At 41.5% G+C, this 15,967-nt stretch overlaps 1 protein-coding gene across 4 annotated transcripts in view; it reads right to left on the reverse strand.

Moving 5' to 3' along the window:
• mical2b (microtubule associated monooxygenase, calponin and LIM domain containing 2b) overlaps positions 1 to 15,967 on the reverse strand; it is a 61,978-nt gene that overhangs the window by 34,749 nt on the left and 11,262 nt on the right. For all 4 annotated transcript variants that reach the window (XM_086301924.1, XM_086301921.1, XM_086301922.1 and 1 more), the window contains exons 2-5: positions 8,051 to 8,441; positions 5,290 to 5,497; positions 2,491 to 2,607; positions 1,794 to 1,895 (exon numbers count right to left, since the gene is read on the reverse strand). In XM_086301924.1, the coding sequence (XP_086158050.1) occupies positions 1,794 to 1,895; positions 2,491 to 2,607; positions 5,290 to 5,497; positions 8,051 to 8,356 (733 nt within the window). In that variant the 5' untranslated portion in view covers positions 8,357 to 8,441. The remainder of the gene's footprint in view (positions 1 to 1,793; positions 1,896 to 2,490; positions 2,608 to 5,289; positions 5,498 to 8,050; positions 8,442 to 15,967) is intronic.

Below are 15,967 nucleotides of genomic sequence, written 5' to 3' on the forward strand. Positions count from 1 at the left end.
GAAATCCTTTAATTTTTCCAATATTTTTCCTATGGTACTAGCACGGTAGGGAAATGCACTGTTGCCTCACAGAAATAAGGTCCTGGGTTTGAATCCAGGCTGGATTTACAAGAGATGCCTTTTGTGGAGTCTCCAGGTACTCTGGCTTCCTCCCCAAATACATGCATGGGGTTAAAATAACTGGTGTCTCAAGTGGTTATAGGTGTTTCTGTGAGTGCGTCTCTGTGCCAGCCCTGTGATAGACTGAAGATCTGTCCAGGGTATACCCTGCGTCTTGGCCTATGACAGCTGGGATAGGCTCCAGCACCTCTGATGTAAGGCTGAATTTGTGCATCATGTTTTCTAGATAGGCTGTTTTCTTTGGGGGTGAAAACAACCACCGATTTGCTTAATGCACTTTTTGTTTAAGTGTAGGGGAACTGCAATCATGTGGTGACACTGATGTGTAGAGTTGTGTGTCATCTGCATACTTTTGACAATAAATGTTATAATACTCTGAATGAGAGGGAGCATGTAGATATTATTCCCTCAATACCGCTAATGTACTCTCCAAAATCCAAAAGTACTTATCAAACAGGCTCCAAGTGTACATCACATCCTTTATCCCGGGACAAGACTCAGCGGTCCATCTGCAAGGACAGAGGTCACTCTTTCGAAGATGCCAATGTACCCATTTTGGACAGAGAAGGCCGACGGTTTGAAAGAGGAGTGAAAGAAGCCATCTATGTCCACTGTGAACGGCCATCTTTGAACAGAGGCGGTGGTTTACGACACCAGCTGTCTGCCATCCAGTGTTGAGATCCCTTCCCAGATGCCTTAACATCACATCCTGGGCCTTTTGACCTCAGGAAATCACACGATAGGGTGGGGCTAGGTTTCACAATGAGCTCACCCGAAACCTTGGCTGATGGTGACCTACACCCGTTTTCACACCTTGGCTCGTGTGATTAGGTAGAGGATCATTAGGGGGTCCAGTGTCCCTCTCACTCCCACAGGGCTTAAATCTGGGACTCCCCACCATTTGACCCTAGAACTGCAGAAACTTCTTGGATGAGAGATGAAACGTCTTCAAGCAACTTAAAGAAGTCCAGACGCTTTTCTTTCCAAGCTTCTTAGACTCTTTGCCATCCTCATCATGGATATGTGGAATTACTCCAAGTCTGAAGAAAATCCCTGCAGGGCCTAACCATTGGGGAATTTAGTATTTTTAATACAGATGCTGCAATTCTCAAGTTATCTAGTGTAGATGACAGTCAGGAGTTAGTCATAATGTTGTTCTTTCCCTAACAAATAATTTGCACAAACACCCCCCTCCTACTAGTCGACCATTATAATCCTATTTAGAATATTCCTTGGAGGAAAGTCCCGGAGCAACATGCAGTTGAAAGAGTTTCTCTGCAGTCATGGAGACACCAAACCTTCAGGAGGATGATGCTTCCCATCAGTCGTCCTTATGGGAAAGTAAACATGTTCATAACACACATATGCCACACACACACTCACACACGAGCAGAAAATAAACACTGCAACTTGTACGCTTTGACAAAGCCAACAAAGCTCTCCAACAGTTCATGAACCAGAACACCCCTCTGACCCCATACGCACCATTAAGCCTCCAGCTGAAACTATGTCAGCAGGAAATGCTTTACCAAGTGGCCGAAAGCAGCTTTGCGCCACCTCACCTCATTTCCACAAAAAACAAACAAACGGAGCTTTGACTCCTGAAATGTAGGTCCATAACAAAGTATGACCCACAGTACCACTCGCATCTGTAACCTATAATCTTTTCTCACCATCTAATGTGCTTCTGCGTCCGTCAGCTCCAATCACCACGTCAAATTCAAAGTCCGAGACAGGATGGCCAGAGGGTCGGATCTCTGCCCGCCAACCATGACCTGAGGAAGAACACAAGGAACCATATATGATATTCAAGGACAGTGCAAGAAAACACAAGCAGGAAGGCAGGAAGGCACGCTCAAGTGCTGATTTTAAAGAAAAACACGAAACAGAGCAGATGAGGTTGGATCTCAACTACCCTCTCAGTGTCACATAGTTGTGTCATGTTCCTTGGAGTGTTAGAGTGAGAAAGTTTCTGGACATGCTGTGTGGGACATGCTATTTTAAGACATTCAGAAAACACAGCACAGAGTTCAACTAAAATTTAACAGCACACTCAGTTTATCTTTATTCTCCACACAGTTTATTAGAAATACTCTATATACACTTCAAATGTGCGATCATTTTAACATGCACTGTGTGTAGGGAACTTTCCTTATATAGCCAAGATATGCAGGCGGGTCCCAGCATGTCACTGCCACTCGTGACACTTTAACATACAGATAATACCACAAATACACACCCACAGACACACTTGTCTTTCTGTATTTGTGAGGATACTTACTGACTTTGGAACTGAAAATGGCTTCATAGTAGAGCAATGCACTGACTCACACACTAGTGTAATGAATTTGTTCATGAGGACATACTCACCGACATCTGTCTGCTCCTCTGGTGGCTCCAGCAGTTTGATGAACTCAACATTGACGTGAATCTCGACACCAAGGATCAAGCTCACTTTTACCAGCATCAGTTGAAGCTGGCGGATACCTGGAGCAGGGGCAAAGAGACAAGTATGTTCACAGAGCAAACCAAGAAAAGAACCATCTCTACTGGCAAAAAACAGCAATTCTTCATACTTAGTAGTTATTGACACACATCAATTAAATCTCCAGAATAAAACTGGGAAATTTAAAAAAAGCCAACGTCCTCCAAGATCCATGATTATAAAAAAGGCATTCTTCTAACCAAGCAGCAACTTACAGGGATAAAAAGAAATTATGCCAACAGAGAAGTGCCAAAAATGACCCGAGCCCATTCCAGGGTGGATTTTAAAGTTAGAATGAACTTTACAGGCTGTAAACTGTGCTCTAAAGCCTCCATAACAACGCTATGGTGGGTGGATTTTCAACAACTAACCCTTAAACTTTAGGAAGGCTTAAAAACAGGTGGCTTTTCGTTTATTGTCATTTAGCACTAATTAACTAATGACCAAAAATGGTTTAAAACCCCCAAATTCTGGGTGTTGATGAGCAGGGGAACAAATATAACTAAGTTTAATATATACAACCTTTGGTATGGAATGTGGTTTACTGATGCTTTCGTGCTGATGTTTATTTTGCTGAAATTGGACTCAGATGAGTTTTTAATGTTATTTATTCATGAAATAAATAGTTTGGGGGTTTGAACCTTTTTATGCTTCTTAAGTAGGCCATGTCACATAACTCGAAGAACCGCTGACACAAAAAGGTAATCACAAGGATTATAAAAATAGAGCTTTGCTGCTGCTGCGACTGAATGAATCCAAAGCAACAAAGACAAGGACACCGTACTTGTGTGGATCTGTCACATACAAATCTGGTACAACAGAGTACTGCAACCAAACAGACCATAAAACAGACTGACAAGAGTAGATACTTGCAGAGACATGGCAACAGACTCTCAATGAGTCAAAATTTAAAATCAACATAAGCATGATTTTTTTAGTTTTTAGAATAATATAATGCGAGTTGTTTGTACATGTTTCCACTTGTGCTCCAGAATGAATTAAAGTTAGGAGAAGGACATGCAGTGGGTGGGTGTGGCGGAGGAGGATGCTAGAGATAGGATGAGATGGAGGCAGATGATCTGCTGTAGCAGCTGGAAGAAGATTCCCCCTACACTACTGTAAGAATCTGATATGCCGAAGCATTTACACTGTACTCACATGCATTAGCAAAGAACGCCCGTACAGTACAGATGTGACGAGAAGTGAAGAGAGTCAGCAGACCTCATCTTTGAAATGAGATACATGACAGTTACTAAAGCTGGAGAGCAACAAGTGCAAATGGAAATGTGAATGGTAAATGGCCTGTATTTGAATAGCGCTTTACTTAGTCCCTATGGACCCCAAAGCGCTTTACACTACATACAGTCATTCACCCATTCACACACTGGTGATGGCAAGCTACATTATAGCCACAGCCACCCTGGGGCGCACTGACAGAGGCGAGGTTGACCACCACCAGTAGACAACAGGTGAAGTGTCTTGCCCAAGGACACAACGACTGAGACTGTGGGAGCCGGGGCTCGAACCGGCAGCCTTCCGATTACAAGACGAACTGCCAACTCTTGAGCCACGATCGCCCCGCTACTTGCAAGCTGCAGCAAGTCAGGCTGCAGGAAAAACAATCCTCCTCTCACATGACACAGAGTCACACATCCACTTCTGTGACGTTGGCTTTGGTTTTGTGGCCAGACAACATCACATTTACTGCACAGTAGTGATTTCTCACACACACAGTGCACTTACTCAGAGGCAGGAACCATTTACATGTTATGGCTTCACAGTACTTTGCATGTTTTCTCTGTTAAAGCACTACTGCGGTGCCACTCTGAGGACTTTACAGCCCATTTTATTTTTACAAATGTGCTTCAAACGCATCACATGCAAGAAATCATAAAGATACCGCTCCAAACAAAAATAACATTAGAAATGAAATTAGATTAGAATTTGAAAAATCTGATTAGAATGAATACATTAAAAAAAATAAAAAAAAATAAAACCAATATTAGAAAATTTTCAGAGCGATTAAATGTTCTATAACGTAGAACTTTTGCCAGACTTGTTTTATAATCTGACACCTCTTCAGCTGGCATAGGAAATTCACGTTTAGTTAAGACTAAGGGGTAAGAACCCTGGGCATCCACTAATGTCTGTGCCCCACCCCTTACACACAGAGTGGAGAAAGTAGCAACTTCCTCTGGGCTAAAGGATGGTACCAACTTTCAGCCAAAGTACAAGCCCGACATCAAAGCTGGTACTGCACTTCCTCAGATCTCACAAAAACCACATTAAGAGATAAAAGATGGAAAATTTCCCAAAATATTATTATAGCTTAATAAAATTTCAGACAGGCAGAGCAACTGAATTTTAATTCATTTTTCTTATGTCTCAAATGAGATTGTTTCATGACTATATTATCAAGATACCATGGGACTCGTGTTTTGTTTCCTATTACAACCATTTAGAACCTGGTCAGTAAATAACTTTAAAAGCAGATGAATTATTCAATCATAAATTGGAGCCATTTGAAAAGAATTAGGATGAGTCTTCCTTCCTAGAGCTAAAAATCAAAGAATGTGTGTCACAGTTTAACTTTCAGTCAACTTCAACAAGTCTGCTGCGCTGTTTGTTTGGAAGATTATCATCAAAGCTTAAAAAAAGGAGACAAATGATGTGTGCACGCTCACTGATGTGGTCGATGGAGCCAGCACAGAACTTTCCGTAGAACTTCTTGGCCCCGAGTCCCCTGAGGTCGTGAATGGTGTAGGGCCAGAGGTGGAGCACATTGTTCCTGGAGAAGGTGTCTCTTTTTTCAATCACCACCACCTTGCAGCCCAGCAGAGTCAGCTCGATGGCCGTCCGAAGGCCACATGGACCGCCGCCAATGATCAAACACTGAATGGGAGAAGATTTCAGTTTTAAGAATCTGTACTGCAACACAGGAACAACTCCAGCATGTCGTCTGCCTCTCACTGTCATTGTACTAGCTTGTTTAACACTAGCTTATAAAACAAGGGAGCTCACAGAGAGGTCTGAAGGCAAACGGCAACAGACAGTAACTGAAATGTTCTCTTGCATGTTATTCAACCCAATCAGGTTGTGAATCACTCAACATACCTAAAATATCAGCATGTAAGCTTAAACATATACTTTACAGATTACTGAATTTCAACCCCTAATGCAAATATGCCATGCATGCAGCTGGAGTGGGAAAGCATCATTCAAATGTCTTGCAGCAGCTAGCGCCCCTCTTTTTAATCACAGTCAGCGCCTCATTTCCAGATTGGCACGCAGCTATTTTACAGCTACACAGGAAATTACGTAGCCAAACAGTTAGCACAGCAATTTGGATAATTTTTGTTAGGGTACATTTCTAACGGCTACCTTATTAAAAAGAACAACGAAAAACCGATAGATTCACAGAACTCTACAAAGTCCCAAACTGCTAAATCCTCTGCCCTCATTTTGAGAATAGATACAGTTTTAAAAGAGAGATCGCCCACCCAGCCTTAGGCCCACCATTTTTCTCCTGGAAAAAAAAAAAGCCTGAAATAATAGTTTCTGTTATTTTTGGCCAACTCCCAACCCAGCCCTTTTGTGTCAATCTCCCCTCTGTGAGTCTCTGGCCTCATTTCCCTCCAGACTTCTTATCTTCTCCTTCAGAAATGAGCTTTCCAGTGCTGCGTTAAACACAGTGCTCAGAATATCCATTCGTTTATGGCGAGACAAAACTCACGTGACAGAAAATACCAAAGAGGAGATCCTTATTGTATCACATGAAATGCAAATGTGAACTTTCATAATGTTTTTGAGCAAATAATACTAAACTCCCAGAGAGCAGCCATTTGGCTTTTCTACCTATAAAACCCAGAGAGCAGCCAAATGGCTGGTAGGCTTTTAGCTAAGCTTTAGCTTCAGCCAAGTGGAAGCTAAATTGGCTAGTCATTCATATGTATATTAGGTTGTTACCTGGGAATTCTGGAGGGAGGGGAGTGGGGGTGTGTGATTGAGGGGGTGGGGGAGCTGCTAAAAGCTGTGCACTTTTGTGTTTCATCTTGATGCATTCTCAATCATCCAGGGAAATAAATCTCCAAAGGTCACCAACTTGGAGTGTTTCAGTTTGCCATCTTAGGGAGAAATCAACACACCGTCTAAGAAGTTTTTGCGCAAGTGAAAGCGATGTGAAAAAATTGTCCGTGGTAACATTTCTGCCCTTGTCTAGGAATGGTTCCATCAGCCTCATTACTACATTTTCAGAAAGTCTCTCCCCAGTGGGACGATTGGGGTCCTTGCCAAGATATGGGAAGACATTGCAAATGTACTTGGATTTTAGGTCGCAAGCCACCCAAAACTTGATCCCAAACTTGTCAGGTTTACTTGCAATATACTGCAGGAAACAGCACCGAGTCTTTGATGGGAAAAGCTGTTCATCAACAGTGATATGTAGACCAGGGTTGTAGCACGTGATGCAGTTGGTGACAAATGATCCCCACACACTGGAAATTGCAGCGAACATGATTGACATGGCAGCACTGAATGCTCATGTGCTGTATCAAGCATGCACCGGGACGAAGGAAAGACGGGTGGACTTCCTGGTGGAGCTTGCAAGAGAGTTGGCTCACTCTCATGTAGCTGCGAAGAAGGCAAGAAAAGAACAGTTGCTTTGGACACAACCCTCCACACCTAGCCCTGGAAAAAGAGCCATGTGCAAATGCAAGAACAATCATGCCACTGTGCGATGTGTTCACTGCTACAGACACACATGTGGTAAATGCAGACTACAGATACCATGGCAGTGCCAGGATTGTGAGTGATTGCTGAAAATGTTGAAATGTACTCACTCACTTTTTATTATTATTTGTAAATATGTGTACAAATGGTTGGTTTTTTGTACTGTTTTTATCAATAAATCTCAGCAACAAAGGACATACACCCATGTGTGTTGATTTCTCCCTAAGATGGCAAACTGAAACACTCCAAGTTGATGACTTTTGGAGATTTATTTCCCTGGATGATTGAGAATGCATCAAGATGAAACACAAAAGGAAGTGCACAGCTTTTAGCAGCTCCCCCACCCCCTCAATCACACACCCCCACTCCCCTCCTTCCAGAATTCCCAGGTAACAACCTAATATACATATGAATGACTAGCCAATTTAGCTTCCACTTGGCTGAAGCTAAAGCTTAGCTAAAAGCCTACCAGCCATTTGGCTGCTCTCCGGGTTTTATAGGTAGAAAGGTAAAAGCCTGGGGATGCATGTGTTAAAAACACAGGTTACACTAAGTAAATGTTTCTGCATGCATCTCAGTCATCGATTTATATTAATTCTACTCCTCAGAGTTTGGATCATGTGTTTACTGCTGTTCAACAGCCTTCAACACTATCAGAACAACATCACACAACCACTTCAGAACCTTCAGAGGTCAGTCGTGCTTGGTCTTTCTTACCCTCGTGCCTTGGCAGGCCTTATTCTGGCTGTAGACCTTTTGCTGAGCTCTCTTGTCCAGTTTGGTCCAAAGGGCTTTGACTTTCCAGGTGCTGACTGCCGCCTTCAGTGAGTTATAGAAGTTGCTGTGGTCCAGTGGATCCAGCTCCAACTGCCTGCAGAGGATGCTGAAAGCCTGCAGAGTCCCTTTACAGGTAGATGCCTGGACAAAGTTCTCAAATAGCTGGCTGGCCTGAGCCGTACGCTCATCCTCTTTCTCACCCATCTGCCCAGTTGATGACCGGTGTGTCCACTCTCCTTTAATCATTTTCTTCCACCTTTGCTCTCCCGCTTTTTTATCCTCTCCTTCCACACAGTCAGCACGGGACTCCCAGCATTTGTGCAGTGTTCAGCTGAATAAAAGAAAACAGATTTTTAGAAACAGACACAGGGGAAGAAGACCAAGAACTTGTTACAGAGTTCACAGAAGTAAATCTGTCAGCGAGGGAAAGGTGAGATTATCATTTGGTGCAAAGTCAGCAAACTAAAGTTTTGTTTTGTTCCCCAGGTTTAGCTGGATATTCTATATAGAGAGTTTTAATGTCCTGGTGATTTCTGAAATTAAAGTCAATTTAGATACAATTTTAAAATAAATGCACAAATAACCGTCAGGAAAGACTTCAATATTTGTCAAAGGTGACGAGATTACTTTGTTATAATAATTACAAAAAGATGAGGTGCTTATGCCCTGCTCCGTTCTGGTCATGTTTGCGACTGCAGTGACATCTTTCAAGTATTCATTTTGCATCGCTGTCTGGAAACACCCTTGTAGTTCCTGCAAGGTCACGTTTCAAACGTAAATTGCAGAGGTCAGCATGTTGTCTCATATAGCCAGAGTGTCATGTCCTGCATTCTGTGTGAGGTATCCGGGGACTAGCACTGCTTTACCAATACATCCCTGTACAGGCCTACACATCCACCTCCAGCCAACGACAAGCCTGTGGAGTTCAAACAGTCTTAATAAGCTGAACATAGTTTTTGTCCACTGTGCAACAAAGATATTTGCCCCGACTACCTGATAGGATTATGACCCCATGTGCATTTGGAGGGTTCAGCTGAGCAGTCATGGGAGCAGCTCAAACCCTGTAGCTGCAGAAATACAGAGAAAACACTTTCACAGTTATAATTATGTGCCAGCAGCAACTCAGGGAGGCTCAAAATGTGGAAAAAGCAAAAGCTAAGGAAGAATACATCACTTCTTCTAAACCGTGCAAACTGATTTATGTTCATAACTAAGAGCTCATGAAGATGACGACCAAATATCAAGATAGCAGCACTTCTCTGCTGAGTATTTATCCTGAGACAGTTCGTTCCATAAGAGATGTTATAAGTATAGTCTGCACATGTCAAGTCTGGACATCCTGTCCTAAATCCATGAGTCTCTATTGTTGAAGTCAACAGTCGCATCATAAAAGCATTGATAGCTGCACTATTCAATTCTTTAAGGATGGATTATGTGAATATTAACAACTTAATCCCAAAGTTTGAAGAACATTCATCCACCCTGTAAAAGCTTATAAACGGCTTTCTGGGAAATGCTTCTCAACTCATTTCTCACAACCTGACCAATTAATCACCACAAAATGTTCCTATTCAGGAAAGTAAACACCCACCTTGTCACTGTCGATGTAAATGCAACGCTGAAAGAAAGCAGCCTCTAAATTTGTCATGTACATGTACTGTTCAGCTGGTGGATGTTCATGTTAAACATGGAGAGTTTCAGATTACTAGGTCAGCGAATGCAAAACTAGTTCCTGTGATCCAAAGGCTCAGGTTTTAAACCGAGCGCTCTGACAGTTTCCCAGTAGTTTCGTTTTTTTAATTTCAGGAGTTCAAGAATCAAAATACGAAGCTTGAAAATAAGATTAATGATATTTTCACTTTAATATCTCAGTCATTAATACTGGACCTTTGTTTTTGATGTCACACTTTTCTTTTTAAATAAATGATTAATAAGTCTAATGTTCAGTGAGACATAGGCTCATACTGCCTTTAGTTAACATGTACTTGCCTTCACTTTTGGCGATTCCAGTGCTTTGAGGGCCAAAAGTCGTCAAATGTCACAACATTTGACAGTTAAATTCTACGCTTCAGCTGATTTCTCTGCATACATAACACTTCCAAGCATGCACACCACATTCACTTCAACTGTTTGACATTTCAAATGACAAGACATCTGGCTGAGAATCCCTACTGCTGACTAGTGCATTCAGCAAAGCACCACGGGAACATCAGCATGAGTATAAATCCTCAAAACAGTACTAGTCACTTGCTTAAGATATGTCATTGACCCTAAATTAAGCTTCCCTCATCTCCACAACTACATCCCTACTATTAGGCAAGTGGCCAGCACCAGTGGATGAAAGCATGAGCAGGACCGACTCACAGGATCCAACAGTACATGCACTCAAGTACTTACAGGTAATGTTTTAATGTACTTGTATTTCTACGTCTACTGAATCATATTTTGCCATGCAAATGTTGTGCTTCGTACTATTTAGATGCCTGGTAACTCTTTATTTTCTTTATTTAACTGTTAAGTAAAGATTCTAAATACTCATTTAACAACTATTCAGTGTTTAACTCTTGTATTACTTGCTGTGTAATTCCATCTGTGTGAGGGCACAGGGTTGAAATCAGCTTTTCAGACTTCCTGTGGGCCCCATCGCTTTTCTGTTAGTCCTCCATTGGCCACGCCATGACACCCCCGACTCTGTTATGTTTGTTGGAACGTGCTTTGGAGCTGCTCGGCTGAATAGACCATCTTAAATTACCCCAAACATCTTTTTTTGCACTACTTCCTCCACAACAAACTGTAATACGCAATTATCTCTAGCTTCAATCTCTACTCTTTAAATAAAAGTTTAAACGTTTCAGAATTTTACTTTGCTTAATACCTCCTTGTATATGCTTCGACTCAGTAACTTCCTTAATATTAAAAAGTATTTTTTATTCTATACGTCTCAAACTATCCCCAAAAACAGGCTTGCGTGTTATTTGAAGCCAAAGCCAAACCATTTCCTGGATAACATCTCTGTCAAAGTATCACATCCCAATCGCTGGAAGCCTCTCAGCATCACTGTTACAGTCATGGAATCTGCTTTCCTGGAGGAGCTGCGAGAGGGATCGCATTTCTTTCATCTACAGACGGGAGCCGACGTGCGCGCTTACGCACGCAGCACACGGCATCCAAAAGACCTGAAACAGAATCGCATGAAAATCTGTGTTTGTACAGGAGAGTGTGCGTCACGGCAAGGGATGTGCATGCAGCAGAACACCTGGTGGGGCCTTCACTTTGTGCCAGTCACATTCCCCACACTCCGCAAGAAAGACAGACCTTCCCTTTAAATCCTCGAGTGGCCCAAAGGGGGGCTCAGGTCTCTGCTACCGAACAGTTTGGCAGCAGACAGTAGCGTCTCAATTACTATTCCTCCCCCGAAACACTCACACATGCTTATTTTAGACCCTTCGTGCCATTTTAATGGAGAAAGTTTTCTAAAGCTTTGTTGCCGGTTTTCCCATCTAATTGAAATAATACATGAATGCATTTAGCAGTTTGCCTAGCAAAACACCCATACTAGTTTCACATTTAAGCTCCCTTCCATATCAATTCTAAAGGAAACTTGAGACACGGCTCAGAGCAAATAAAATTAAAAAAATAAAAAATATCGAGGAATGTGTTTGGAAACTGCGTCCTGAAAACAGCATGGAAGCCAACTGTTCTACTTGCAGCTCCCACTGACCAGCTGGGTCAGGAGAAAAATATAGTAATGTGTGTGTTGAGATTCACAGAGCTGGAGGGTTATGGGAAAAGTCCTAACCTTGGAAGCTGTACTACTACTGTATATAACCACATCTGGCAGGGTGCATTCTGGGAAGCATGATAGAGGAAGTGGTTTACTTTGTATCGCCTTCCAAGCTCACTTCTGTCTCACAGTATATCCATATCAGCCTGCATTTCAAGGCCTGTTTCAGTCACAAACTAACGCAACAGATGAATGTCTGCAGCTTTTTTAATGCCTTTTCCTCCTACAGCAAGAGGAATAAAGTTTACGGTGCAAGGTCATACTGAAGTATCGTGTTCCTATTTTATGCAGTATGCACTTAAAGTTTACAAATGAATACAATTTGGGCCTCCAAGTCTCACCGCCCTGTAAGTGGAACCTACACCTGACAGCCCCTCCACACACACGTCCAAGTCTATTGACACCAAGCATTCATACACTGTATATTTCTATTCCCGAGTACTTGAATGAGTGACCTTTTAATTAGGTTAGTCATTTTAGTTGTGTCGGGTGTCCACAGTGATGATGTGATATGAAATACAAGAACACTTCAGAAGTAACACAAGGCTAGATCACTTATGGATAGTTATTTATGCACCGTATGCATACATTGTGTGTTTGTGATACCATCCTGATACATGTTAAAGGCATGTGTATGTGCACTTGTGCAAACTACAGAAAGGAAATGTGCGTTTAAAGAGTTTCTTTGAGACAAAAGAACCAGCTGCATCTAAAGGCTCCATGTCAGATTTTGTTTTTTTTATCCTTATCTCTAGATGATGTCAATGACAGTGGTATTCCTATCATAACTATCTAAGGAACACAGCACTGGCTGTGCATAGTACCCCACCCAGCAGGCTCTGTTTACAGGCAGCAGCCAGTTAGAAGACAGGTGGCTTAAAGGGAGCTTAAAACAGCTCGTTTCAGACTCAGGGTGAACTGAGAGACTGCACCAATGACCAAAGTAAGAGAAAGATTATTTTTAAGTTAATTTAGTACAAACTAAGCATACATAGAAAGAAAATACAAATCTAAAATGAATTTAAAAGCCATTTTCTACTTTTCAAACTGGTTTTGTAGGTCAGGGTTGACTCAGCGTGTGAACGTGTGTGTTGGGGGAATCTGTTTAATGTAATACTATCCCTCTTTGAGCCTCTGCTTAGTTAGCAGTTGATATCGGAGAGACGTCACAGTTTATTTTTTTCCACACCATGTGGACAGAACCTAAATAATTTGAGCTGCACTTGTCAAAGTGGGTTAAATGTCTTGATGCATGCTCAATCATCCAGGTAAGGAAACCCCAAAGCGTTGATTCTGTTCATGTGAATGGCAAAGCACAATCAAAGCTAAACAACAATTTGTTTCATTCACAAATAAAAAGACTATTTTGCATGATTACCTTGTTCCAGGCTTTACTATATACTTCAGATAAAAAACTATATGCTTTTACTATAACCATTGTTTCTTAAAGTAATGGAAAAACACTAAATGCATCCTATAAACACTTCATCGTGGCTCTTTGCACTGATTGTTCTGTATGTTAATGAATGCACAAAGTCAATACCTGTGGAGACTATTTCAGGCATAAAATAAATATATATCCAGAGGTTGTCCATTACATTAAATGGGCTGAGATGGCTCTGTAACGACATTTAAAGTGAGCACAGAGAAGGCCTGAGGGAATCTGTGTGGTTAAAAATCAAGGGCTTTCCTTCACTTAGTACTTATCTGAATCTTGTCTTTCAAGAAAAGCTGTTGCAGCATTATAAATCTTGACAGCAAGCTATATCAGCTGCTTTCAAAGTGACACACCCAGACAACACCCAGGGTTTGGGATTCCCAAATCCTTCACATCTCCAGGAAGTCAAAGGAGGTCAGAAATCAGAGCAAGTTTAGAGCTACGTCTGTTTACCTGATTGCAAACTGCACAAGATAACAAGTCCCTTAGTTACAAAGAACTGGAGCGTACAGGTGACAAGTAGAGCAGGAGAAATGTGTCCCTGGACTTCAAACAAAGCAACACTTCAGTCACAATGACAACACATCATTACCCATTATAACTGCACTTGCTGACTCTCAGTTTTCCTTTGTATCCTTTGGAAAACGTATGATCTGTAACACTTCTCAGTTCATTTAAAACAATACAGAGTACACATTGCTCTTTCCCATGTGACTGATACCACGATCTCTGGTACAAATGAGCATCTTCCATACGTCACATACTTCGAAGAACTGGCTAGTTTCTGGATTTATAAGATGAAACGCTCCCAAACGTTACAACACTGGTGGTCATTTGTAAATGTAATGCAAAGCTGTATACTACTTTATGTTTCATTACACAGAATCCTACATTCATGTGGAGGAATAACTATAAGGAGCACTGACAGTAGATTAAAGCTTTTAACTTATAGAAATGATTTTTTTTTTTTTGATTGATCAATCAATGGTCAACTTTCAGTTTGAAGGATTTGTGGACACTGTCACATTTTTTATAAATCTGAAATAATGTTAGAGTTTGAGGACTTGCTCAGTCAAGCAGCTGGCATGGGCACAGTCAATAACTGTATTATAAAAGGGACTGAGCTTTTGCAGCCTAAATAGCCAAGTTTTAGGATACTGACCTCAGCTACAAGTCATGCTCCTTATAATCATCCTCCAGTCTCTAAATTCAGAGAGCATGATTTTTCTAGTTGATATCAAATTACTGGAACAAGACAAATGTCGAGCAAAGGTGGAAAACTGTGGAAAGAAACGTTTGAGTCAAAAACGGTCACTTGGTGAGTCAGTGAGTTAGCTCAGCAACTGCAGCAGCTCAAACTAGTCCTGCGAGTATAGTTACTAAATTAAAAAGCATCTAGATGCAAATATAAGATCCAGAGAAAGTAAAGCTACCCGTACCTGTGTTTAGAGCAGATTAGCCAACACATCTGATAGATGAATAAAGTCATCTACCATGAAAACTCACCGACTGTGGTCAGGTATTCTGAATGTAACGACTGTCTGCTTTCATTTGTTTTACATTATAAGTTTTGTGCTGCACGCTCAATCTGAAAGGATCATCTACTGAAATTTTGTCGGACACAGACTAAAGGACTAATTAACATCTGTACTTCTGGCGTTACCCATTACAGTTTAGTGGTGTAGTAGTAATGCTGGTGTATGCAACAGATTTTACCTGGGCAGGCAACCCAAGTGGCATATTTGGCAGCTAATCGATTGTGTGGTTTTGTTGTTGTACTCTAAAAAAATCTGTCAGAGAATGAAACTATTTGTGGTCAGTTTACAAAGAGACAGCGCTTTTGCTTTTATTTTGAAAGTTTTATTGTCTAGCAGTCCTAAGTATAATTCAAGAGCAGATCTTGTCTTATGTTAAGACTTGAACTAGAACCCAGAACCTGCATCAGGGGGAGAACCGATCCCTGCACCTTATCAAAACTATGGAGCAGAACATGACCGCTGTGGCCGGCTGCAGTCGGGGTTCGTTCTCGTTTCACTGGAGAGGCAGCTAAATATATCGCGCCATTTATTCATCACAAAGTAATTTGCAAATAAAATATTTCCAGGAAGCTTTATTCCCTCCCACCCTTGGGAACAAAGAGTTTGTGTTTTTGTGGAATAGGATATTCACAGAAACCAAAATTAGACGCTTACATTTTATGCTTTTTGAAACTGACCTCTGAATGACAACAAAAGACTAATTGGAAACTCACTGACAGAATGACAAAGATGTATATTGAACCCAGTCTCCAACCCTCAATGACAGATGAGGTGTTCGAGCCTATTTTAATAATCTGCCACAAACAGTGTAAAAGCTTTTCAGTTGTAGGTCACAAGACTTTGTTTGAAAAAAATTAATTACTTGCCACGTAACAGAACTGTAGTTGTGTGAAGTTAATGGCCTGTCCAAGAGTGCTCTGAGAGAGGGATCAAAGCCGAGTCAACACGTTTCTACCCAGACAGACTGGATGCCAAAACAGAGCGAGAAATGACAGGGAAAAATACAAACTGGGGGTGTAGAGTTCAGAGAACTGAAATTTAAGGAATTTGAATCTGATTGGAGTGCAGGACTTGGCCAGGAGACAGCAGCAGGGATT

Source organism: Aulonocara sp. 'chitande type north' Nkhata Bay, linkage group LG7, assembly GCF_057382095.1.
Source record: "Aulonocara sp. 'chitande type north' Nkhata Bay isolate Kocher_YH1m ecotype deep benthic linkage group LG7, A_spYH_male_GT1.1, whole genome shotgun sequence".
Taxonomy (NCBI): Eukaryota; Metazoa; Chordata; class Actinopteri; order Cichliformes; family Cichlidae; genus Aulonocara; species Aulonocara sp. 'chitande type north' Nkhata Bay.